We start from the raw sequence: 26,668 nt of genomic DNA on the forward strand, positions 1-26,668 counted from the left end.
GATATTTTTCAAGTACACATAGAAAGCTGCAGTCAATACACACAGAATATACTTTAAAGGAAGAACATCATATATATATATATATATATATATATATGTATACAGTATATACACTGGGTGAATGTGCAGTAGTAGGAGCAAGCAGGTGAATTCTGTACATTAATATGAATAGACATCTGACTATTTTACAGGATAGACAATATAAACATATTTAAAATTAAAGGAATTGAAATGTACATTGTGCCTTGGTTTAGTGTCTGGAAGAGTCCTGTCTCAGTCAATTATAGATGATGTGAGAGGGCGGGTGTGTGTGTTTAGGGCACGGATGGCTTGGGGATAGAAGCTCCTCTTGAGTCTCTCTGTCCTTGCCCGGAAGATGCGGAACCTTCTACCAGAATGCAGAAGTTGGAACAGTTTGTTGCCAGGATGGGACGGGTCCTTCAGTATCTGCGCTGCTCTAGTCCAGCATCTCCTGGTGTAGGTGTCCTGAAGCGGGGGGAGAGCAATCCTGCAGCATCGTTCTGCTGTACGGATCACTCTCTGGAGAGCTTTTTGGTCCTTCACACAGCTGTTCCCGAACCACGATGTCATGTTCTGTGTGAGGATGCTCTCCACAGCGCCTGTATAGAAAATCCTGAGGATCTTTGGAGAGACCCTGAACTTCCTCAGTTGTCGTAGGTGATACAGGCGCTGCCTAGCCTTTTTGGTCTGTACCTGAATGTGGGCAGCCCATGTCAGGTCTGAGGAGATGTGGACACCAAGATACTTGAAGGACTGCACCCTCTCCACTGGAGCTCCATTGATGATAATGGGCTTGTAGTCTCTGTGCTGACCCCTTCTGAAGTCCACCACCAGCTCCTTGGTCCTGCTGACGTTCAGCTGGAGGTGGTTGTCCTGGCACCACGATGCCAGATTCTTCACTTCATCCATGTAGGCCGCCTCATCGTTGTTGGAGATGGCACCCAACACCACTGTGTCGTCAGCAAACTTCACAATGGTGTTGGAGCCATGGGTGGCCACACAGTCTGAAGTGTAGAGGGAGTAGAGCAGTGGCGAGAGGACACATCCCTGAGGTGCTCCTGTGTTGATGGTGATGCTGTTGGAGAAGCACCTGCCCACCCTCACCACCTGAGTTCTGCCAGTGAGGAAGTCCAACACCCATGCACACAGACGGCTGTTAAGTCCCAGATCCCTCAGCTTTGTGAACAGTCTGCAGGGCACTATTGTGTTAAACGCTGAACTGTAATCAACAAACAGCATTCGCACATAGTTACCCTGTTTCTTGTCCACATGGCTGAGAGTGGTGTGTAGGACGTGGGCGATGGCATCCTCTAAGGGGATTTGCATAATGACTACTTTTATTTGTTTTATTATTGTTATTATTTCATTTCATCCCACAATGGCAGCTACAGTTACTCATCTCCATTAACTGGAATCACTGAACAAACACTGGATTGTTTCCACTGTGGCCATGTTGATTGCCAAAATCCACATGTGACAAGTACATGCCGGTTTGTGAAACCATACACTCACTGGCTGTGACTTGTGATTGACAAGTTAGCAAATGATTGTGTAGCTTTATACAGATCTATTTTGAAAGATAGATTGACTAAAAGCCGAAATAGGCTTCATTTTTTATTCAGTATAACTCCAAATGAGTAACTGAGATCATAAATCAAGCATCAACGTGCTTACAGAGGTCAAGACAGGAAACTGTTTTCCTTTAGACTTCAATAGGACCTCAAGTATTTTTGCAACACAGCTGTCGCCATCTAGTGGTCTTCAGATGGAATGCAGGCTCAAGACACTTTCACAGTAGCTGATTTGCTATAGTTTACGCTTTTCTCCAGTGCCACTTTTCATGTAGTAGATGTATGTGAGGATACTGCACATGATGTTTAGGTTCTATATTTATTGTTTGCCTTAAAAAAAGTCTTAATTTTCGTTTAATTTTGAATTTTCGTTTTCAATTCAGTGTAAATTCACTTACTTTCCAGGGTGGGTTTGCTCATTTCAGTTCACCTTTATATTGTTTGAACATGTTAAGTGTTTGGCTTAAAAAAAAAAGATTATAGACGGTCGAGGTTTAGGAAGTTCAGATTAAATATTACACAAACACAACACTTAAAGTCATGTATACATCCAAGTCTAGATAAACATGCAGCAGAGGCTCCTGATGACCATATCAATAAATATTACAGCTAAGAGTTAAAAAAAACAACAACTTATTATTGAATTGAATGATTATTGAAGCTTTGTAAACAAACAATGTAGTTTAAATTCGTTTTCCATTTTATATTTTTATTTAGGTTAACATTTTTAGGTTTTAGTTTTGTTTTAAACCACTATAGTAAATAGTGTAGGGAGAGGAAAAGTAGGGTTTAGGGTTAGGGTAACCCTAACCCAAAATAGTCTTCTTAAGACTATTTAAATCTATTTGGGGGCTAAGGGTGTCAGAAGTCCGAGGTGAGGTGGAACACGTGAACGCAGCATAGCTGGACTCGGCGGAGAGGAGAAAAGAAAAGGGCAACGAAGCAGCCCGGATAATTCAGCCTCGCAGTCTTGGCGCCAATCCGACTTCAGAGGGAAATTAAACGGCTCGGTTTTCACTCACGTTGGAATCAAATTCGCAGCCGGTTGCTGCTTCTTTCAAAGCCTTCGGTCGTCTGCTGTAGCCAGCCAGCTAGCTTTGTTAGCACACTATCCATCATTGTCATATTCATCTGGCCCCCTTATTTCTGCCTGTAGTCACGATACTAATAACTCAGCAAAGCACCGGGACAATAGAGGTGTGTTTCTCCAGGGGGATCGAGCAGATACGGCAGCAAAATGGGGGTGAGTTGCATGTGTTTTTCCCCAAAAATATATATATGAAGCGAGGTGGCACAAAGAAAGGTTTTTAGCTCGTCAGTGGCTGATTAAGCAGAGGAGATATGAAAGAAAGAAAGAAGGAAGGCAGGAGAGAGGGAAAGCGAGAAAGACCATGGTGGATGGATGTGGCTGAAGGTGCTGGTTTGGCTGTTAGCCGTCTAGCTGCCTAAACATAAACCCAGTAACATAGCATTGTAGCGTTAGCTCGAGCACACACATGGCTTTTTATGACGTTTTCAGCTGGGTTACTGCATCGTCCTTGGCGTTGCGCACACTTAACATGTCATGTGTGTTGTGACATTGTTAGCCCGCTAGCCTTGTTAGCTGTCGGGGAATGCCATTACAGCAAATGGCGAGTACGTTGCTAACCATTAATGCTAGTCACTTGTGTGTGTGTGTGTGTGCGTGTGTGTGTGCGTGCGTGTGTGTGTGTGTGTACATTTTCCAAACAGGCCAGGATGTGGGGTCTCTTTCCCACCTGGCCTTGGTTAATTCACACATGTTGGAAGTTGATAATATGAGCTACCTGTCTACACCAGCCAGGCCTGCACACACTCTGAAGCTGTAAAGCTGAGTTTATTAACTTTAGCTAGACTTGACTTTGTCCTTCTCTTTGGCTCCAGATAAACCAATCCACGTGTCCCCCCTTCCCCAGCTCAGTGTGCAGCCTCCCTGTGCTTGGTACAGAGTTAATGCTTGGAGCTAAAGTTGGCATTCCTTTTCATAATTGCTCAGCCCTGGAATGAAGGAATTCAGTTAATGCCTAGTTGTTTCTCCAGTGAAGCACCAATTCTGCACCCTAAACGCACCACGACCAACTCTAATAACTCATGGAGTCTTCCAACCAGGGCAATACACTAATACTACTTGTGATTGTTTGACTCAACCAGACAAATAAGTATCTAAATGGCATGGAGCCACAAAAAAATCACTACATCAGGTCCAGAGGATGGGTATAGGAACTGTTAAAGTGCCTAATCTCTCTGTTGCACAGCATAAACGCTATCAGGGTCATTTGTGTGAGTTATGGCTGCACCATCAATGCAGATGCTTTGGACATCAAACCAGGAGCAGGCTTAATGAGAGTAACGGTATCAGAGAAATTTCCCACAGGGAGCAGCACAGGCTATAGAAATACTATACCGCTGTAATGGCTTTAGAATGAAAGCATTTCAGAGAGACAATAATCACGTTATTAAGAGTAATAAGCTCTGCTTTTTCATTGTTTTCCAGGCCTTGATGTATTTTTGGAGCTTCGATCTTCCCAGATGTGCTCATGCGTAGTGTCTGAGGGTCGATCTGTTCTCTGATTGATTTGCCACGTGGCTTTGGGGTTGTAATTAAAACGTGTACAGCAGCACACGTCATTATTAAACAGAAATTCAAAGATCTGCTAATACTCAGATGAGTGGGACAGACTGCACTCTACGTTTGATCGATTTTGTGTGTGTGTGTGTGTGTGTGTGTGTGTGTGTGTGTGTGTGTGTGTTGGCGAAAAAGTACAGTGGTATCCTCTGGCTACTACCTGCTTCTGTGTTTGTGGGCTCTGCTGCCACCAGGTTTCATCGTGATTTCTTGTGACCTGACAGGCTGTAGCTGCTGTGCCAGAATGCTGCATTACCTTGTCATTTCGTCAGCACAGGTTACACTCTTTGACAAGAGAAGATCGATTCACCAGTAAAGAAGTGGTGAAAAATGGCTGGCACTGATCACGCGAAGCAGAGAAGGGAATAAATTAAGTGGTAAAAAAAAAGGCAAAGGGTTATAGCACCTCTTTGTCTGTAGTGATCTCTGGATTTTGCATTTTTTGTGTGTCTGTGTCAGGGTGAAAAATCTCATTCTGATCCATCTGTAATTCACCAAATGTCCCCTGCTTTTTTTTCCTCTCCGTTCATTTTGTGTCTTCAGAGGAAGTCCAACAGAGCAAAGGAGAAGAAAGCGAGACGTCTGGAGGAGAGGGCAGCTATGGACGCCGTATGCGCCAAAGTAGACGCAGCCAATAAGGTACCTCAGTTGTGGATATGAGTGAAAAGGAGAAATCTTCTGCTGTGGCTTTGCACTGAAGTTAAAAATGCGCGGTTTGATTTTTGTCTCTCTCGCACGCTGTTCCATTGTAAGCTTAAGGCACGAAAAAAAAGAAGCTCGGGGATGCCCTCCTCACCCCGATTACAGCCTTAATTGATATGGGCATGACAGGAAAAGGCAAATACCGCACCATGTGTGCCTTTATGCATAATTAATCTGCATCATTAAATCCCCCACCCGTCTATTCGAATGCACGGCTCCTGCAGCTTGGAGGTTGGCTAGAGCGTTGGCAAACTGGAGGAAAACAGCTCGCACAACATGATCTGAGCTGCAGCAGCCTCCTCATTGGGATCATGATGGGTTTGGCTGGGTCGATTACTTTTGTGTCACTTTGTTTCAAAATGAGTTGCCCCCACTGTGGTGGATGTGATAACAGCAAAGGAATGCAAGAAAATCTCCTAAAGTGGACCATAGTTTCAAATGAATAAATGAGCAATTGAACCTGATTTTGAGGGTCCGTCTTTGGCCTTCATACTTAAATTCTCTGAGCCTGAGTGTCTGTGGTTTCGGCCCAGTGTGCCATAATCTGTCCAAGGATGAGAGTAGTCTTGATCTTCATAGTAACAAGGTGAAGCTGACCTTTTGTGTCATCGTGACTGACTAATGGACGTGTAGCCTGTCCTGCCCTTATTTGGCTTTTCAGGTCATTGAGCGTAAAGGCTGCTTAAAGGACATGACTGAATGGAGAAGAGTGCTGATAGTTTAGCGTTTTCTCATTCTGCCCTCTCTTCTCACAGCTCGAGGACCCCCTGGCCGCCTTCCCAGCCTTCAAAAAATACGACAGAAATGGGTACGCACTGCTTTGTACACCCGCAGAGGATTTATTCAGTATCCCGTTCCATGAAATTCATTCTTGTTTTGTGTTTTCCGCATGGAGGGAACAGCCGCTTTTCCCAGAGACACAGACTCATAAACTCACACGTTGACTTGTCCTCCCATTCCAGGCTGAACCTGCAGATAGAGTGCAAGAGAGTGACCGCGCTTAACCCGCTGTCTGTGGAGTGGGCTTTCGAACTCACAAGAGCCAACATGCAGACGCTGTAAGAAGTCTGTTCTCGCCTCCTCTCAGAGTTCGAAGTAGTTCAGGAACAGAGTGACCTATCTTTTTCAGAGCAGAGTGCAGATAGGCCAGAAATTCTTTTTGTGACATGAGATAAGGGCAGATGGCAAGATGTGGATCTGAGGCCATGAATTAAACGCAGAGTATAAAAAGAAGGTAGAGATTGAGTTACTGTATTTAATATTGTCTCATATTCAGTTTTAAACGGTATTTGTCCAGTTTAGAAAAATCTGAGAGCAAAGAATTCCAATTATTGTGCCATGCTCGAGTTCGTCTGCTGTCTTTCTGTTGCAGGTACGAGCAGAGTGAGTGGGGATGGAAGGAGAGGGAAAAGAGGGAGGAGATGAATGACGAGAGGGCTTGGTACCTGCTGGCTCGCGACGCCGACTCCTCCCCCGTGGCCTTCTCCCACTTCCGGTTCGACATAGAGTGCGGGGAGGAGGTTTTATATTGGTGAGGTACCCAGCCGTGTGTTTGTGGATTTCAGAAAAGATTTCAAACCTCATTTCTGTTATTCTAAGTTTTATCTTTTTTAAATTTGCGCCTCTTTCTTTGCTCTGCAGCTATGAGGTGCAGTTAGAGAGCAGAGTGCGGAGGAAAGGGCTTGGCAAGTTTCTCATCCAGATACTCCAGCTCATCGCTAACAGGTAAAGAACTTCGGTTGTGTGACTATGGGAGGGAAGATTGTGGTGACTGTGAAGTTGGTTACAGGTGACCTGCACTGAATACAAACACAACTGGAGGATGTAACATTGCATTCACAGCACATTTATCATAACAAATGCTAAAACATGGGCTACATCCATCTTTTATATACAGTCTATGATCACGCCTTCAGGTCACTTTACACTAAAGACAAGTGTTTCTTTTTTTGTCCTCTGTCCAGTACACAGATGAAGAAGGTGATGTTGACAGTTTTTAAACAGAACAAAGGGGCCTACCAGTTCTTCAGAGAAGCTTTACAGTGAGTATGCCGGCTCTTTAACGCTTAGGAAATATGGAGGGTTTAACTGTAATGACACAAATGTTCAGCCTTTGAACGTGTAGTCTGGAGTATAATATAAGGTTATAATATAATATATGGACACTATATTATATTATTATGGAATATGATATAAGGTTAGTTGTCTGTGAAGCTTCTCAGTCATCCAGGTCATCGTAGTCTGTAATGACCCCAAGAGGGTCATGGACCCCCTATTGATCCTCTACCTACTCACACGAGCCAAGGTGTGAAAACAGGTTTCGGGTGAAGCCATCACATGATAGGGTGGGGCTAGGTTTCACAATGGGTTCACCCGAAATCTTGGCTGATTGTGACCCACACCCTGACCCTCCCATAGGGTCGCTTCTTGGAGGAGAGGTGAAACGTCTTCAAGAAACCTAAAGAAGTCCAGACGCTTTTCTTTCCAAGCCTCTTAGAATATGACGTGGTTCACAGCTCAGTATTAATGGCTCCACAGGTGTTGTGGGTTAGTCTCTTTCTCATGAAGTTGCTGTCTTAGATCAGAAAGGAATGGGCAAAGCTGGCAGTTCCCAAAAATGTATTTCTGGACATAATCCAGGAATTTTAACTCATTTAATTTAATATAAATGAAAGATGAAATCATAGAGAAATGTGGAACTTCTCTGGCCTTTATTCAATGTCGTAACACTGGAACAGAAGCAAAGATTGCAACCGGATTTCCCTTTTAGTCCCACACTGAACTGGCGACTTTCATTTTTAGTGTTCAGTTTTGTTATGATCACTGCGCTGCAAACACGAGGACTGTTGAGGGTTATTATTGGGATAATGGAGACGTCACGGCGCTGCCTTATTGAATTATCTTTTACTTTCTCTTTCGTGTGGGACTGGCGGGTCTTACAGTTATGGCGTCTTAATGTGATCGCCATCATTAGTGCATTAACACTCCAGGAAGTTCCCACTTATAAAGGTCACATACAGGCAGGAAACGGTCCTTCTTCGTCTGAAACCCGACTTCCTTCGGTCTCCCATTAACGAAGCTCGCCGTCTCCTCTCACCTCCAGGTTTGAGATCGATGAGACCTCACCGAGCATGTCCGGTTGCTGCGGCGACGACTGTTCTTACGAGATCCTGAGCAGGCGGACCAAGCACGGCGAGGCCTCGGCGGGACACACCCACGGGGGCGGACACTGCGGGGGCTGCTGCCACTGATCGGCTTCGGTTACGCCACGCGATTGGTTAAAAGCCAGCAACTTTAACCGGCTGCGTGCGAAAGCTTCAGCTGCCTGCTAGCCCACGAGTGGTTTTGAATTATGGAGGCCGACAGGTGGGAAAACCCACCTGCGCATTAAAAGCCGGCATCTCGATGCAGCGTGCAGTGTGAGCTTTCGCACGCAGCCTTTTCTATGTTTTTGTTTTGTTTGTTTAATTTGTTTTCCAGCCCCTCGGCTCATTGTCCAAATCATCTCTTCCCATTCTCATAACGCTGTTATTACCAGAACTGGTTTCCAATCAAGAAAAAGCTGACTGTCTCCATCACGGAGACCGATCCTATCCCATGCAGCTCTCATCATCTCTGTGTTGCTATACTGTATTGGATCTGCTTCTTAAACTGTGGTTCGAGACCTAAAGTTGACTCTTGGCCTCGAGCTGTATTGAAGAAACTCCCCACTTGTGGTCTCTCAAGTGTAAAACGGGATTATTTGAGTCTTGAAATCACAACTAAAACCATCCAAAATAAGCAGATAAAAATAACTCAGAGTTAGTCAGTTTCTACAATCCAGCTCGGGGTTTTTCTGGGGCCTTTGCACTGAGACGACTTGCTTGTTTCACTGCACCGGGGTCCTCGGATCGGGCTTCACGTGAGAGCCCGAGTTTAGGTCCTGGTTAAACCAGCACGAGAAGCGCCGTTGCACTGTAATATTATCTGTTCTGACTCTAGTTGTAAGTTATTCTGTAACAGAAGACACTGCAGCTAGCAGCAGCTGGCACGTGATACTGCTGTTACATGATTACAATACACCATCGGCACCACCCGCCTCCTCGATTCAGGTAAATGTATCGATGTCTCCCTCGCTTTTAATGCTTACAGCTTATCAAATGAGATTTCCAAGATTGCCTTTTTCTTTCGAGTCTCTCAGTAAAATACGTTTAAAAAAATGTTTTCTCAACATCATCAGTTGCTGTAAATCTGCATCCGACTAAGTAAATATTCCCAGTTTGTCCCCACCTGTGTCATATCGCCTCATTAGAGATGCATGCTGTAACTGGATGCTTTTTCAGCTTCACAGAAGACACCTTTAGTTGTGAAAATTCATCATTTGACCTTTCGGCCTCCTTTTTTTTTTTTTTGAGTTTTTCCTGCTTCTTGACCTGCACCCACGGCTGCCACACAGTTCTCATTTTTACTGAGCTTTCGGATTTTCGTAGTACACCCGTTTCCCTCTTTGCTTTTTAGTTTCTGACGACAAATCTGACGCTACTAGGCCTGTTTAAAAACAACTAAGTCCATCCTCCATTGCACTTCTTGCATATCTTGTGGATTTAAGGTGGAATAGCATCAACAGAGGTCACCGTTTGATCATATAGCTGCTTGAAAACGACACGTGAATGGATGCAGATGAGGGTAACGGCAGCGCACTTGAGGGAGCTTTTTTTTTTTTTTTTGCTTTTTAAATTGTTTGAGTTCTTCCACAGTCTTAACTTATTTTCCTGGCCCCCTCCTGTAAAATTAGGTATTTTTGGGGGGGGGGGTGGGGGCGGGTGGAGTAAATCTAGTCTTAAATTAGGATTATGGACTAGTGGCTTCTAAAAGGTTTAGGTCCACTGCGAGAAGCAGCATCTAAAATTCTCATGTTGGTCTAGAATAATCTTAATTCCCCGCCTGTTCACAAAGCCTTTGATGTGTTTTTGGATTAAATTGCTGTTTTTTAAAAAAAAATTGATTTAGAATTGAGATTGACTGCATTGAACGGGGTTCTGTTGTGCACATTTCCAGCTCCATGTGTCCTTTATTTTTTACTTTTTATTTTTTCCTCTGGCTTTGCATGATTCAGTTAAAAATAATCCTTATTTATCCTATCCTGGCCTCTGGTGCAGTTTATTTTATCCACTGTCTCAAATGAGCTGTTACAGCTCCTGTCCCTTTAATAAGACAGCTGTCCTCTCATTGGCTATCCCTGACAAACTGATGGTTTCAATTGTCATCTATATTAAGGCTCTCCTTGACATCGCACAAAGCCAGGAGTAGATAAACATGTCTGAAACAGTGCTTCTGTGTTAAACTCTGAGTTTTTTGGTTCACAGAGAGGACGTGTACATATGCTGGATCCACTACTGTAACAGCACACCAATGACAGACAATAATGGAAATAATAATGAAAAGCCTGCTACAAGTACGTGGAGTTAGAGGCTGTTATGTGAAGTAGACACACTTGGTGTAAATGCTTGGTACTAAAATAATCTGGTACCAAAAAAAAAAAAAAGGGTTTGAGGAGAAAAATCTTACGGGATCCTGGGATGAAAGCTTTGGTTGTTTCCTGCTAAACGTACATTCTGCACCTGGAGACATGGTGGTTTTTCTTGCTTGGTTGAACTCTGAGGAACAGAAACAACTAAACATGCTTGTTTGCGGGGACTAGACTATCTGATTGAATAGTACAGTAAAAAATTTTTGTACTTCATATGTTACAATTTCAAAAAAAGAGGATGTTGTACATAGAGGTAGGAGATCGATGGACTGACAGTCTCTCTCAGGTTAATCAAACATAATCAAACCTCATCTGTTGTACTTAACAGCCACGCTGTCAGTCAGTCAGCCGCTGGCTGGATTGGATTGACCCACGGCTCAGTCTTGTTACCATCCTGTTTAAAGAAACAACCGGAAAGTAGTCCTGGTATTCAGGAGGAGATTTTTGTTTAGTTTTATCCTATTCTTTGAAAATGTGAAGTTGCATGAAAGTAAATGTAACAAAGTTTGAACAGAGACTGGATCTGCACTCGGTGGTCATATTCAATCCAGGCATGTGGGCAGTTAAAACAAATAATCATAAAGAATTTAAAAAGGCTCACTGGGAATAAAAAATAAAATAAAATAAAAAATCTTATGTGAAAATGTAATTTTTGGAAATGAGCCTGAATTTAATTTACTTTGAAGTCAGTGAGGACTTAATTTTTTTTTTTTTTTTTTTTTAATGGTTCCAGATACAAAAAATTCCAGATACTGCTTTTGGTCTTTTCTCAACATGTATATAAATATATATAAATATATAAGCTGTTGTGGATCCATCTTCATTTCTTGGCCTTTTACAGGAGAAACACTTTTTTAAACATGATGTTAATAAAAGGCAAAAAAAAAAACAAAAAACCTCGGTGTTTGAGAGTGAGTGTTCCAGTCCTGTCCGTAAATGACAATGAAAGGGAAAACTAAGTCATTCTGCCTTGTCAGTGTTTTATGTTACAAATAATGTTACAAATAAAGGAAAGTTGTTTGACTTTTCAAGAAATGCCTCCTTTTCTTTTTCTTTACTTTTTTTTTTTTTAACATAAGTGAATTTCCATCAGGAAAAGAGGATATGTATGGAAATGTTTAATATATTTAGTATTTTTCTTTTTATAGGTAATTTTTCAGATTTTCATTATGCTGTTGTTACACATGTAGCTGCGTCAAAATGTGTTAAGGTTGCCGATTTGCCTGTATAGACCATTCACTAATGCTTAACATATAGGTGTGGTGTATATTGCCAACATATAGAACGCACTGTGGAGTGATTTAAAACAATATGTTAAATTTGACCTCTGACCTCTCCTCCAAAGTCAGTAGAACTAAAGGTCAAATAATTGTTTTTTAGTTTCATCCTATCACTGTTTCTACTGACAACATACAGGTACATATGGAATTTTATATATTGGGATTCAAAATATTTAAATTATAATTTGCATTCAAATACGATGGCACATTTGACCTCTGACCTCGCTGTTCTAGCTTTCTTTCAAGTTGACCCTATAATGCAACCTTTAAAGAAAAAAATCCTCTAACGAAAGTACTGTCAAGAAAATGAGCTGCCTATGTGAACCTCCTTTTTAAGATTTTAAAAAATATTTGTTTTATCAAAATGAGTGATAATTAATTTGATAAGTACTTTTTTTTTCTTTCATTTTTACGCTGCACAGATTTCTGTGCCGCTTCTGGAACTGTCTGTGTGGCTGTAAATGTTTCGAGGGGGATTCCTTTTCGCGTCGCACAGAAACCGGACGCTGTTGGTACATTAGCTGCAGAAAAAATGTCATAGTTGAGCCGAATGAATGGATGCTGTGAGGTGCCTTTGCTCACATCTGTCCAAAATGACATGAAGCTCTGAGCTTCCATCGCTCAGCTCCGCCGATTGTCGCCTCCGGTAAGAAAAAGAAAAGAAAAAAATGGGAATGTTTGTGCTTGTCTGGTTAATACAGCTTAGCTTCCACTGGTTTATCATTGAGTTCAGTTTAGATTCATGTTATTCGACCTCGTCGGGAGTTAGGCCACACTGACCCGTGCACAGCTTCAACTTTTCCTCAGTTAGCTTCTCAGAAACGTCCCGCTGCATGGGGAGGCTTTCCCTCTTAGCTTGTTAGCAAGCTAAATGTTGCTTGTGTCAAATTGGGTACATTTGAACTCAGTTTAGCTCCTCGGTTACAGCCTGCACAACTTCATCAGAACATAAACAACTGGATTAATAAGAAAAGCGTGAACAAGTTGCACTTTCTGTCAACTTTCAGCTAGTCAGGGCACCATGGCAACGAGGATGAAGCTAAAGCTGAAGACTGTATTTTTGCTCTACTTCATGGTCTCGCTCCTGGGCCTCATCTATGCACTGATGCAGCTCGGTAAGTGAATCCTACCTATGAGCAGAATGAATAATGGTATAAAATTTCAGCATCAGCAGGTGTAAAGGAGTCAAAAATGTGCAAACCTGAGTGGCAGAGCTTCACTTTGCTTTGATTTCTTTGTGCAGGCCAGCGCTGTGACTGTACAGAACATGACTTCCCTAAAGACCGCACCATATCTCGACTGCGTGGGGAACTACACCGTCTTCAGGAGGAGATGAGGAAGTTTGAAGTAACAAAGCAACCTCAGAAGCAGCCAGCCAAACCGTCCCTGCCCACCATCTTTGTTATCACGCCGACATATGCAAGGTAGTCTTCCAAGCGACCATTGCTTGGTGTCCACCCTCCGCTGTGCATTCCTGCACTGATCTCACCCTCTCTCCGATTTCCATCTGTTTTCAGGCTGGTGCAGAAGGCCGAGCTGACTCGTATGTCCCAGACTTTTCTCCATGTCCCTCGGCTCCACTGGATCTTGGTGGAGGACTCGCCACACAAGACGCCTCTGGTGACCGACCTGCTGATGAAGAGCGGCCTGACCTACACTCACCTACACATGCCCACCGCCAAGGACCGCAAACTACAGGAGGTTCGTTCAATTTTATTTTATTTTTGTCTTATCCATGCATGTTCTTGCAAATTTTTTTGTTCCTTATTTAAAAACACTGAGTCATTTTCCTGCTCAGGGTGACCCCAGCTGGCTCAAGCCCCGTGGAGTGGAGCAGAGAAACGAAGGGCTACGGTGGCTTAGAGAGGACAGGAGGGCTCAGCCAGGAGGGGATAACCAGCAAGGAGTGGTGTACTTTGCTGATGACGATAACACATACAGCCTGCAGTTGTTTGAGGAGGTGGGATATTTAAGTGTGTGACTATGTTTATTTCTTTCACTATTAGGCTTATTGCTGATGCTTGCGAACAAATGTCCTCTTTTCCTCAGATGAGGAGCACGCAGCGGGTGTCAGTTTGGCCGGTGGGCCTGGTTGGAGGGATGAAGTATGAGAGGCCTGTGGTTGAAGGAGGAAAGGTAAGGTCACTGACATTTTGCCATGCTGCTGTTTTAAAGATGCAAAAATCCCCTGCATCTAACTGCACCTAAGAGCTAAGCTTTTCAGCTTTTTCATTTGATCTAAAATACTGAGATCATATTTACGATGGTTTGTTTAAGGTCGTTCGCTTCCATACCGGCTGGCGTCCCAGTCGGCCCTTTCCGATCGACATGGCTGGCTTCGCCGTTTCCCTTAAATTGGTCCTGGCCAATCCAGAGGCATGCTTTGACGGAGAGGCACCAATGGGCTTGCTGGAAAGCAGCTTTCTTCAGGGACTGGTTACCATGGATGAACTGGAGCCCAAAGCAGACAACTGCACTAAAGTACGCGTGTGTGCGTTAAGAGATAAGAATGAAGACTTGTCTATAATTATTTTAGAACAGATGATTCAGTGTGAAATGCTTTGTTCTGAAGTCTTCAGTCTTTTTTCTTTATGATTTATGGAAATCGCAGAAAAAGAGACCTTTAAGAAAGAAGTGTTCGTGCATTGGCATTTGCAGTAGTTGCATTACGATTCTAGTAACAGTTTATATATAAGGTCACATGTAGTAATAGTGTGTTTGTGTGCTTTGCAGGTGCTGGTGTGGCACACACGGACAGAGAAACCGAAGATGAAGAGAGAGGAGGCGCTGCAGGCTCAGGGACTGGGTTCAGACCCTGCTGTGGAGGTCTGAGGGAAACGCATGCACATCAACACACACTCACACACACATGTGCACACAGTGTGTGATTATATCCTGCTGTTAATGCTGCATAGGTAACTGCATTGTAAATACTGTAAACACTAAAGTACAGGAGAGAACCTGGTTTTGAGAGACTGTTACACCCGGTTGTACATATAGATGTGTATCGAGTGTGTGTTTTGTCATAACTGTGCTGATTGTATGTTAGTGTGTGCGTCTTTTTCGTTTTTGAGTTTGCGATCCTTGTTTAGCAGTACAGTCGGTGTCAATGTTAAACTACTACCCGATGGGGGCGCCAGTGTATTAGTTTGTGAAGCCGTGCTGCTGGAGCACTGCGGCTTAAAACTGGAGGGAGGGTGCGTCTCATAGCAGGGTCGTCTTGTATCACTTCTGTTTACTTGTAGCTCAGTTAGACGCCTGTGATGTTTCCCGTTCCCGGCAGCACTTAGATGTTTTTATCAGGGGCTGGATGTATAAATGATGTGACAGGCAGAAACCGTGTATATACCTTTTCCAAAACATGGAGTGGTATTTTAAAAAGAAGGATTTGGTTTTTCATTTCATTATTTTTAAATAGTGAGTTGAGTCAATATGATGATGAAGAAAGAAGGGGGAAATACAGACAACCAAGCTTGTCATTTTTTGTGAGTGTCTCATTCACAAACTGCCTTGTAGGGGGAAAAATTACTAAATTTTATCATTATTGTTAGATGATCATAAATGTTTGTGGCTTCATGTTATTGTGGGTAAAACCTTTGCCTAGCATGCCAAAGATCCCCGGATTGGGACTAGGAGGTGACACAAATGCAGCGTCGGGGTAGAACAAGTCAGTGTACTCCTATTAGCAGTCCCAAGGGTTAAGTCTGCAAGGGTGACCCCATGGGAAGTAAGGGAGCATTTATCTTTTTTTCAATTCTGGGTCTGAATTTTATGTTTAGTGATACTGAGCTGCTTATTTGAGCTCATGTCTAAGCGTTTTGTGCAAACTGTTATTTTTATATACAAATGATTAACAAGGGAAGCGTCTACTAGACTCTGACAGATACAGGACATTTGTGGTAGATACCGATATTTAGGGGGTTTAAAGCAAAAACCTGATACTGATATCTAGAGTATGTCAGTCACATGGATATAATGTGTACCCTGGTTTAGCAGTGCAGCCTTCAGTGTCGTTCCAGTTTTCAGGCCAAGGATCAGTTACAACTGTGCACTTAGTTCATGCATGGCTTCTGATTTTTGTGTTTGTAAGTCAATATTCAGGATGTAGACCCCTTTTTTTTTTTTTTTTTTTTTTTTTTTACCCCTAAAAACAAGTTATCAGCATCAAAGCAATGTCAATAATCTTTACTCAAACTGTAATAACAATGTCTAGGATTAAGCATTGTAGAGCCAAGGCAGTGAATACTTACTACCGGTACGTCTTTTTTAAGAATAAAAATATCCATGACTGAGACGGTGTTCTCTAAACACGCCGAGCAGTGAACAAACCCCACGGACGACTTGCTGTTGCGTCTTTATTAAGCCCTCAACAACCCGTGTTGCAGACAAAGTGGTGCAACTTAGCAACACGGGCACGACAAACACCCGTGTAATGGTTCCACACCCAACGCATAAGTTCTGGGTTGTAACTGGTGTCATCACACCACAGCTAGTTTAACCCAGTGTTTTGTGAGCAGCTTTAGTGATGCTTTTTAAAAACCACGCTCAAAGTGGAAACCATTTAAGGCAGTGATTAAACAAACATCTCTGCTGAAGCGCATATAAACGAGTTATGCAATAAACAAACGTGTTACGTTTCGACACTGCTGCGATCAGAAAAACACTTGAATTTGCCTCCAGCGGGCAGGAAATCCCTGGTACTTAAAGATTGCAGAATATGGAAACTCGAGCTGTGCTTCGTCATCTTCCACACTCCCTGCAATGCAACAGACGCTGTAAAAACAGCTAGTGCCTGCTTACGTGTAATTAGTGCCTGTAAGTAACTTCTCTACTGGTGTATAACGTATTTATTACTGTTCTTTACATTGTACAGTGTGATCATGTCTGTCCCTGGCCTTGGAAATAAAAGTAATGAAAAACACACTTTGTCACTTTTGTTTGTCTCCAGTTCTTTTGAACTTAAGTGAAGCTTTTTTTTTTTTTTTAAACAGCAGTTATATTGAAAATCATGGAGGTAGTCTGCGGTGAGACAGGCTTTTGCGGCGTTTAACCTTTGCTGCCTGCAGCAACTTGACACACCACATTCATTGTGCACATCTGTTCTCTGAGCGTGTCACTTTCAGTAGTCAAGCTGTGATATATGACTTGGTCCCTCTCCTCTGACCTGTCACGCAGCGTGTCTGTTATTTTTATCACGTTGTCTGCACCTAGCATCGTCTATAACGCCGTCTTCCAGCCGGATGTTCTGCACATTCACCACATCCTCACCTCACCGTCCAGATACCGAGCCCCAACTTGTCTGTGCCTGACAGCGACCATTGCAACCTGCTCAGTCATGGGTGATTACTCTCTCGTGGGCGGGGATTCTCTAACCTCAGAACAGCTGAAGTTGCGTGATTGACAGCTGGTACGCCCTCTCTAAGGGGAAGCGGCCCACTTGGTGACTATATTTGGAGCGTGTGGAGGTGTACTCGCGGAGGGACTCCAAGATGAAGATGCAGTGGGAGATGAGTAAGAGGAGCTGAAGTCAGAGCTACATGCACGCCACTGTTGGACCTTGATGAGTCACAAGTGCAGCTGCACGAACACGCAGTAGACGATATTAGTGGTGATACTGAAAGAAGTTGTATTATTACCTGTAAAAGTATGAGCTTCACTGTCATGAATAACACATCATTAAACTCCTTTTAATCTGTGTGTGTTCCTGATGGTGTGTCATCACAGCTGCAGAGGAACCCTCTGCATGCGTTTACATGAAGGTGCACAAAGGGCTATTAAATGTGACACGGGCAAAAAAAGCAGGCATTGACACACACACACACACACAGAGATAAACAGCTCCCACTTCCAGTCCCACCCAGACCAAGTGTTCACTGTGCAAACACTACCATATCATTGACCAGGCTAACTGATTTTAATCTGTATACACACATTCCTACTCCAGGGTTTACCTGCATTAGAAGTTAACAGTTCAGGGTGTTACACTGACTCACGTGTGGTTTTTAAATGTCTTCTTGCGGCGAGCAAATCAAGGATGCAACCAATTACGGGAGGTTTTGTGCAAGATTTGCAGAGAGATTAATGTGTTAGTTGTGTTTGGATGAATGTATCTGTTTTGAGATGATAACACGTTTTGCAGGAACGCCTTCAATTTGAATCACGACCAAGATTCGTGCAAGAGTGGAAAAACTATAGTTGTTCTCTACATATCAGTCAGTCTAGTTTAGGCCATTCAACAGGCCTAGTTTTCCTAGGGTGAGGCACAGGGTACACCCTGGACAGGTCCCAGCCTGTCACAGGACGAACACAGGAACTGACAACCGTTCACACCTAAGGCTAATTTAGAATGACCAATTGACCCACTAACTTGTAACTGTCTTTTGACTACGAGAATAAGCCAGAGTACCCGGAGAGAAACCATGCAGACACGAGGAGAAAATGCAAACTCCACACAGAGAGGCTGCAGGTGGATTTGGACCCAAGACCTTGCTAGCCAAGATAAGCACACTGGTAAGAAATAGTTACAATCTTTCAAGGACTCCTGGGGCACCAGAAACTTCTACTGATCCACCTGAGAACCTGTTTCAGACACTGTTCAGCCAGAGGCCAGCCAGCAGACTTCTGATTTTAGTAGGCATTTCCCATCCAAATTCAGGAGGCCTCTGGCATATCTGGAAGACTGTTTTCTCGCAGAGCTAGGAATGTGGGATCGTAGGACGGAATGTGCAGTCCGATATCGACGTATGGCACCGTTTTATGTTCAGACCATCTAAAAGCTCTCTGACACTGGCTTTGGTCTTCCTATGGATCATTTGACTCGTTTTGACGCATAGATTTGAAGTGCGATTGTGTCAATGCCGAGTGTTTGCAGACGAGTCGACGTCTTTCATACAAGCTGCAGATGGCGGTCTGCTAGAAATCCGAGCACAGTGAGGTCTTTGGTGCAACACCCTCTTTGTGTTCATCGTGTAACTAAAAAACAGGGATGCTCTACTGAATCCAGTTCATGCCATATTTGTATGCTTTGAAAGCGTTTGGTGGGATTGTCTGCACTGAAACGACACCTCCCTAAGTATTGCAAGTGTCCTGCATCGACCGCGTTTTCTCTTGTTAATGCACTTTAATTTGTGAAGCTCTTTCTTTCATTAAAACTTTCATTAGAATGTGACCAATTATTTGCCTTGTGGAGAGAGAACAAGGCCAAACAAATCATTGATCTTTGGGCGTGCTTGTCCAAATTTGACCAGAGAAGAGCACGGCATACCCTCCACGACACTAAGTTAGACGTCCAGGGGGATTCAGGGCTACATCAACATCTATTGTGCCATCTGTGAAGAGAACAAAAAGCTACGTACGTTTTAAGGGAGTAAAACAATACTGCTGTTGTAGAAATACCAGTGATAAATCAGTGTATCCACCGGTGCTCAGTGGAAACAACAGCAAATGTTAAATTGGCAAACTTCACCTTCAAAAAGTCAACAAACCCTCAAGACAGCAAGTTACTGATGTGTCGCACAGATCATCTCTTTCACTGTGATTTTTGATTCATTCAAAAACAGAGAAGCTATAGAAATGTTTTTATGTTCTCATGCTATTCAGCAGAACTAAAAGATTCATATAAAACTATTAATCGAATAATAAATGATGGTGTGACTGAGTGAATTAGCTCCAGCTGTGGTGTACAATTCAATGACTAAACAATTACACAGAGTCTGAAATGTTTGTTAATACAGAACATGTGTACTTTTACTCCAGAAAAAGTTTATGTACAACTACATTACCATTACCACTTTTCTATGTATAGGATTTATGGCAGGATACCTCTTCCCTGTGTTTCCCTGTGTTCTGTAGCTCCACAGCTGGAGACCAGAGTGCTGAATCTACAACAGACATAACTAAAGTTAACCTGCTGGTTAGCTGCACAGAGCTGCACCCACAATTCACAAAAATTAGCCCACCTAGCATGCAGCAGCTATAAGTTATAAGACCCTTTAGATCTGCACAAAGTGACAGAAACAAACGTAACTGTTTTATCAGATCAGGTCAGACTAGTGATGACTAAATGAGGCCTCACGGAGTGTGCGCTACATGACCCTTACCGTGTTTACGCCGTGTTGGTGTGTTGCTTAATAGCGACATCTGCTGGGTTTAAAAATCATTGCAGGCACGCTGGATAAATTCATTCATTCAGTTCAGAATGGTACATAAATGTTATATTCCTGATGTTAACAACACATTCTGTGAAGAAGTGATCTGGTGATCCTTATTTCGCCCTTATGGCCGACCATGCCACTCCACTGGCAAAGGGATACAGTCCAGCTGATCTTCTCATGGGAAGGAGGATAAGGACAACTATTCCTGTCATTCCATCACAGCTAATAATAAGCTAACAAACTTACAGACAAAAACAGAGAAAAAACTGCAACCGCAGACACAGACCACGTGACAGGCAGCCTGGATAAAAAGTGTGGAGAGAAACTGAAGTCAGTTGATTCATTCTGATATCTGGACACCGAGCGAGTGACGAATTGTCCTGTTAACGTAACCAGCTGATGATAAAGTGCTAACTGAATGAAAGAAAAATGTATATTCCAAATAATTAGATTATAAAATGATCGATTAATGCAGTATGTAAATGGTTTTTGTACTTTGGACAGGTCGCCAGACTGTCACAGGGCTAACATTTAACCCAACCTCACTAATTACATATTGTTGGACTGTGGGGGGAAGTCCTAGTATCCAGAGTAGTATCCAGAAAGTTAACAGACTGTTCAGGTAAGCCTCTCCAGGACCAACAGGATATACAGAGTCCCCACTGTATGTTGGTGTAATGCATAAGAGTGCAATAACTGAGCTCACAGGCAGAATAAAGTTGATAGAGTTTTTATAAAAGGTTCATCTATAAAGAGCTGTTTAAAACAAAGTATGAGGTAAATCAGAGATTGAATGATCAAAGTTTCTAAGTCATAAGGCTTCGTGTCCATCTCCACCAATAAATCGTTTATTTGACCATGGAGACCCTGGCGCGTTGAGCACTGAAGGCAAAACTCTGTTGCATCCCTGCAAAGCCTCTATAGCTGGATCCCGCGAGTTTACCCAGCAAAGGCAGGACGTGCGCTGCTGCTGCTGAGATTTTTTTCAGTAAGTTAATATTTGACCTGTTTAATACATGGCTTTATCTCTAAGTCAGTGTGTGTTCAAGGATGTAATGACAAGGTGTGTGTGTAGGTGGAGAGAGGGAGAGTGTTTTACAGCGTGTGTGTGTGTGTGTGTTCGTACCAGTGACGAAGACTCTGCAGGTCTGGGCAGGGTTGGCGTGTGACGTGTATGAGGGCAATAAGCAGCGCTCCCGGCTCCGTGTCACTCACTCAGACTCACACACCGAGAGGGGAACGAGACGAGAGCGAGAGATCTGGTAAGGCTGCAACTATTTCTTCACCTGTTGAAGGCGTTACTGTTTAATATGTGGTAGCAGGCATTTCTGTTCACTCCTGTTTAATGCTCTCACTGTTGGGCTGCTTCTCAGCCCTGTTTAATTTTTAACACTTTAATTAAGTCATCCTTTTTTTTTATTCGCCTCCTATTACACAACACCTTTCAGTCTTTATTTTGCAATCTGCACATTATATGAAACGTTACCTGCACTTCGCAAGTCTTCGAGATTTCCAGGACGCCGTTTGTCAGAGCACAGAAGGACGTTTTTTGGTTTCCTCTTCTGTTTGCCACCCTTGTAACAATCCAAAGTCTTCATTTGTTTTAAAAAACAAAGCTGATCTGGAAAGGACACCAAATATGTCTGCAGTTTCTGGTTATTAGCAGGAAGTGTACTCCTTCAGAGGAGCATTAGTGTGGACTTTGTTATTATGTAACTTGCGGTGAAACGGTTTACAAGGTGATCACAGAGGGGAGGGGAAGCGATCTTGCACTTTTTCACTGCAGGGTCAAAACCCCTGAGTACGTCTCATTTCTACCAGCAGCGCAATCAGTGATGTCACAGCAGCTGATTTCTTGCCTCATCCTGGACTAACACACATGTTTGTTTGGCCGCTTTTCTTTTATTAATTAAAAGTGTCCCACCAGGCGGAGAGTACAAGCGAAGCTTTTGCTGCAGTTGCAATTCTGCCCAAAAGGGCAGTCGAGCAAGCAGTGATCATTGAGGACCTCAAAGAGGAGCGCTCTGAGAGACGCTCGTTGATTGTGTGGCTTGCATTGTAATCACTGTGACACACAGATCAGTCCACTGATCATAAAGTAGAGGTCAGAGGTCAAATGTGACATGATATTTAAGATGTAATAAGGAAGTTTCAATATGTTGGCAACAGTTTCTAATAGGGCTGCGTTAACGTGGTTAATGATTAACGCGATTAAAATGGACGAACTGCCCAAAAGGCGTTGACAGAGACATTTCAGGGATTTTGAGTCAGTCTGCGTTAACTCGTTAACGCGGATTAGCCTGTTTTAACGCGCTAACGCGGATCAGTCGTGCCAACGCCACCGGCACATAACCTCGTTGGTGGAGGTAATAATGCTGCTCTTCCTGCACAGGGAGTGGAGCAGTCATCAGCCACTCCAACACAGCCAGAATATAAGGAACTCATCTAAACAACACTGTGCTTACACGGGACCCCTGAAAAAAACATGTCGATGTTTGACGCAGATTGTATGACTGACTTTCAGAACAGGTGGAGAATGGACAGACAAGCAGGTCGCTGACACCGACAGTTAGTCTGAAGTCATTGATTTTGGCTGCACATCCGGCTGTCCGACTCCCTGTGTGTTTATCTTCAGCGCTAAGAATGCTGCGCGTTCAGTTTTTTGACATCTGTTATCATCACAACCCCGATAACATTGACTCTGACCTCCAGCCTCGGTCACGGCCACCGATATTCAAACACAGACATTCTTGTGACGCCTGCATAGCATTTCTGTTGTACAGTACTTACCATCCAGAGAGGCTGATAAAACACACACATACTCACATTGATGTGAAAAGTAATTATCTTTCATCTATGGTCTTTTACGCTTTTTCCTTCAGCTTTTATCTCCTATCACTGTTCTTGAAATTTTGGCTGCCTGTATGGAAATGGATCGGACTGTGCGTTTGACAGAGGGCAGGGTTATGTAACAGCCTTAAACTCTAATCTCTCCTCTCTCAGCAGGAACAAACCAGGAGCAGAAAGAGTGTGTGAGAAAGTGCACCAGAGGCCAAAAGAAGTAACAGACAGAAACTCGAAGAAACTCCAACAAAAAGATGGCTATTGGCAGGAACTCCAGGATGAGCTCAGTCCGAAGCTCCATCAGGGCCCCAAAGTTTCTGGACAAATCGAGTGGCTTCTATGGTCGCCTCGACGAGCCCGAGGCCGCCACAGAGGTAGAGGAGACTGGTGTAAATGTTTGCAACATAGAGGAGGCAGTCTCGAGTGACCCATCCATCACAGCGGTGCATTGTTCTGATGAGAAGGAAGAAGGCGAGGTGTTTGGCTTCAGCGAAGGCATGATGGAAGATGACGACGAGAGCCTCCTGAGGAGGAAACCCAGCCGCCGCAGCAGCAGGTGGAGGAGAAGCTCCAGGAGGAAGCAGAAAGAGGGGAGAGCAGACGAGGACGCAGCCAGAGAGGAGAGGCCCAGCCTGGGCACGGAGGGTCCAGCTGACTTCCCCGAGGACATCAGGGTGAAGATTGAGATAGAGATGGAGAACCTGAAGAAGGTGGAGGAAGAAAATGAAAAGGCGGGCTGGGAGAAGGAACCCGTGCTCGTTCACTTCCCGGCTCGGGAGGACGCTGACGACCAAGTCCTTATCCGAGACAAGAAGAGAGGAAGAGAAGACGAAGAGGAGGAGGAGAGGAGGATGACGAAGGAGCAAGAGGAAGGGATGAAAGTGGTGAAGAGGAAAAATTACCGCAAGGTGAGAGAAAATGTGCGGTGTTGTTTTAGGCTGCAGACTTGTATCAACTTCCTCTTCAGTTTGTCACATTTACATAAACTCCATATTTAGCTTCGCTGCGTCGGGTTAAACTTTAAGCCGAAGCTGAAGGTTGTGTAACTGCACGCCCAGCATGTGTGGAACAGAGGGGTAAAGTTCTCCCTCGCCATCCTCCACGTAATGCACTCTGGGTTATTAACTGCCATGGAAACGATCTTATCACCTTTATAACATGTTGCCACTGCGCGTCCAAGGTCCAGCGGTCACTGGTGCGTGTCACGGCACATGAAGTCACCCCCAAATGAGTTTTTCCTCTACGTCATTTTTAATGACGAAAAATTAAGCAGGTTATTGTAAAGAATTTCTGCTCCTGCTGACTGACACACACACACACACACACACACACACACACACACACACACACACACACACACACACACACACACACACACACACAGGTGACATTCCTGTGGCTCCTCTATCATGTCCTTTGATCAGTGGAACGAGGTCAGGTGATGCTGACCCGCCTGCTAAACCCCGCACCGTGAAAAAACATTCCAGTGCTGTTAATCAGCTCCGCTCTGCAGACGATTGGTTGGTTTCTGCTCAGTGTGCGGCGCTGGTTAAATATTTAGTCATGAGTTACCACAGCACAACCTGTTTCCAGTGAGCTCATTATTTTCCAGATGGACTTTTAGACAATAATAAAGCTCATTGGTTCTTTTTATAGAAAAGGTCAATAGCGTGTCTCTTGGAATTTCCCAGGAAGCAGCCGTGCTGCGACACAACAGTAATAATCATTAATTTGTATACTGAGCACAGGAATTCCAGTGAACTCCTGGAAAAATCCTTTTATTCCATGCACAAGAAATGAGCCTAGAGCAGGATAATGTCAAACATTAACATTCAGCATATGTAAAAATTCAAAGAAAACCTTCCAGTAACACATTTATATTAAGCAAATGGCTACTTCCAGGTGTTTATTACTATTTTACCTGTTTAATGAAGCGCTTGGCCAATTTAAATTCGGCGTCTAACTACAAACTCAATTCAAGACTGAAGAGCTCAGTCACAAAACAGCTTCATGGAGCTGCTTTGATTACTGACTCATTATCGACACAAGAGCACTGAGGTCTCCTGTGGTGGGATCCTTTGGGTCCTAGCAGTTGGTGTTTGCTCCATTGTTTCACACATGCTCGATCGGACTGTGATGTAGAGTTTCGAGGGCGCTCGAGCAGCTGTGTCACATTCCCTGAGGTGTTGCTGAGCTGTTTTGTCTGTGATGCAATGTCCTGCTAGGGGAGACTGCTGCCATGGGGGAGTGCCTTTATCATTGTAACATTGTAACTACATCTGAGGTTCTTCTTGTCACCTGTCAGTGGCTGTAATGTAGCTAACCCTTACTCCTCCTGTTCCCACCAGGCCTTGGACCGAGCACTGCGCCGCGGCTGGGAGGCCTTCGTCGCCAACCTCTACAGCGTCACGCTCTCACCGGTGAACTCCTCGCCATCGTCGTCTTCACCGTCGTCGAAGAAGAAGCACCAGCACAATTCAGTGTTAGCAGAATTTCAATAGAAATGGAGATAGAGATGGACAATGAAGCTTGAGGCTTCTTAACTTTTAATAATATCAGGGTCATGCAGCGTTTTACCGCGACTGCTGCAAAGTATCGGACAATCCTGCCTGTATAACATTTACCACATGACGTGTCTGAGTCATCACCTCAGGAATATTAATCAATTATGTAACTTACTGAGTCTTGATTACTCAGCTGAACCTTTATCGCCTTATTAGGATGCACCTTAGTCAGGACACAAACTGCAGGGATCCACTTTAGCTCGATGGGCTGCTGGTTTTACAGTGAAGTCTATGAGACTGGCCTGAACAGAAATCCCTGGTCTTTATGTGACTGAGTTCAGCAGCTGCTCGTCCCCTTCTGATCTCCAGTTTTAGTCAAGTAAGAGCATTTTAGCTCTTAATATCCAGTTCGTTACTAAGAGCTCGCAGTGCAAATGATCTCTGCTTCCTTTGGTTTAGCGCTGTGAAACTCCTCGAGTGTTGATGTGTAACCAAAGGGGGTGGAAAGTTTAAAACGTAGCAGCTGACTGATGGACTTTAGCTGTGGAGTAATACATACTTCTGTAGGATTAACCGTGGTGCTCGTTGCCTAATCAGACAAGCTATTTATGAGTAAATAGTATGCAGTAAATCAGTAATTAAACTTTATTAGGGATTCACATTATTATGGACACATTCTATTATTTATGTAGGCTTTATTGCAAGTGAAAAAGACGGACAGGGTCCAACCTTGTGCAAAGGAATATGTAAGAGTTTCTATTAGAGCTTTTTAGCTTTTTCCTCATGAGGTCCCTGCGTGTGTTCTAGTGAAGGTTATTAAACCTGAAGGGACAGAGCAGGGAGGTGTAAGCTTAGATGTCCGTCCAGAAAAAGATAATGCTTATTTTTGGTCAAAAAAGTCATATTAAATAGTGCATATTTTCTCTATTTGAATGCAAAGTTGTGTCTTTTTTATGTGTTTGATTTGTAAAACTGACGACTGTATTTAAGAACTATTAATAATGGACGTTTGTAGATGTGACAAAAATGCAATAAATGGTCTTTAATTTTCAAACATTCATTCATCTATTTTTTTATTGCCCTTATCCACTTCACAGATACTGAACCAAATTTTTCAGTGGTGCGACTAAAAATAAATATTTGGTCGCACAGGTGCGACCAACTGTTCCGGTAACAAAAAAAATCTCTGCAACTCTCCGTGTGGTCAACAGCAGACACACATTATGCCCCTATCGTGGACTAAACCAATCAGAGATAGTCAGGGGCGGGACCTCTCTGATTGGCCGTGGTCCAGTTGAAAGTGCAGGTGGAAGAGAGAGGTGAGTAGCTTGAATAAAGCGATATCAATTCATTAACAGATTCCACACAAAGACCTAAACACAGAGCGGACCCGACACATCAGAATCAGCTTCGTCTTTCTCGGCTTTCTCACCCGACGGC

General features: G+C 43.5%; 3 protein-coding genes across 4 annotated transcripts; all 3 read left to right on the top strand.

The window, feature by feature from the left end:
- The first annotated feature begins 2,460 nt into the window (after positions 1 to 2,460).
- On the top strand, positions 2,461 to 11,478 carry naa40 (N-alpha-acetyltransferase 40, NatD catalytic subunit). The gene is made up of 8 exons (XM_026161702.1): positions 2,461 to 2,835; positions 4,780 to 4,875; positions 5,694 to 5,746; positions 5,901 to 5,996; positions 6,311 to 6,469; positions 6,580 to 6,663; positions 6,903 to 6,980; positions 8,042 to 11,478. The coding sequence occupies exons 1-8, from the start codon at positions 2,830 to 2,832 to the stop codon at positions 8,187 to 8,189; spliced, it is 720 nt and encodes a 239-aa protein (XP_026017487.1). The 5' UTR covers positions 2,461 to 2,829; the 3' UTR covers positions 8,190 to 11,478.
- Positions 11,479 to 12,132: 654 nt separating this feature from the next.
- b3gat3 (beta-1,3-glucuronyltransferase 3 (glucuronosyltransferase I)) lies at positions 12,133 to 16,650 on the top strand. Its single transcript, XM_026161703.1, has 8 exons — positions 12,133 to 12,373; positions 12,735 to 12,842; positions 12,971 to 13,151; positions 13,245 to 13,428; positions 13,526 to 13,687; positions 13,777 to 13,863; positions 14,005 to 14,208; positions 14,461 to 16,650. The coding sequence occupies exons 2-8, from the start codon at positions 12,749 to 12,751 to the stop codon at positions 14,557 to 14,559; spliced, it is 1,011 nt and encodes a 336-aa protein (XP_026017488.1). The 5' UTR covers positions 12,133 to 12,373; positions 12,735 to 12,748; the 3' UTR covers positions 14,560 to 16,650.
- Positions 16,651 to 20,844: 4,194 nt separating this feature from the next.
- Positions 20,845 to 26,288, top strand: LOC113018581 (uncharacterized). 2 transcript variants are annotated; one of them, XM_026161704.1, is made up of 3 exons: positions 20,845 to 21,142; positions 22,884 to 23,632; positions 25,073 to 26,288. In XM_026161704.1, exons 2-3 carry the CDS (start codon positions 22,979 to 22,981, stop codon positions 25,223 to 25,225), a joined length of 807 nt encoding a protein of 268 aa, XP_026017489.1. In that variant the 5' UTR covers positions 20,845 to 21,142; positions 22,884 to 22,978; the 3' UTR covers positions 25,226 to 26,288. The 2 variants fall into 2 exon arrangements, with proteins under 2 accessions (XP_026017489.1, XP_026017490.1); XM_026161705.1 differs by having other exon boundaries at positions 22,887 to 23,632.
- The last annotated feature ends 380 nt before the right edge of the window (positions 26,289 to 26,668 follow it).

Source organism: Astatotilapia calliptera, chromosome 3, assembly GCF_900246225.1.
Source record: "Astatotilapia calliptera chromosome 3, fAstCal1.2, whole genome shotgun sequence".
In the NCBI taxonomy this organism is placed as follows: Eukaryota; Metazoa; Chordata; class Actinopteri; order Cichliformes; family Cichlidae; genus Astatotilapia; species Astatotilapia calliptera.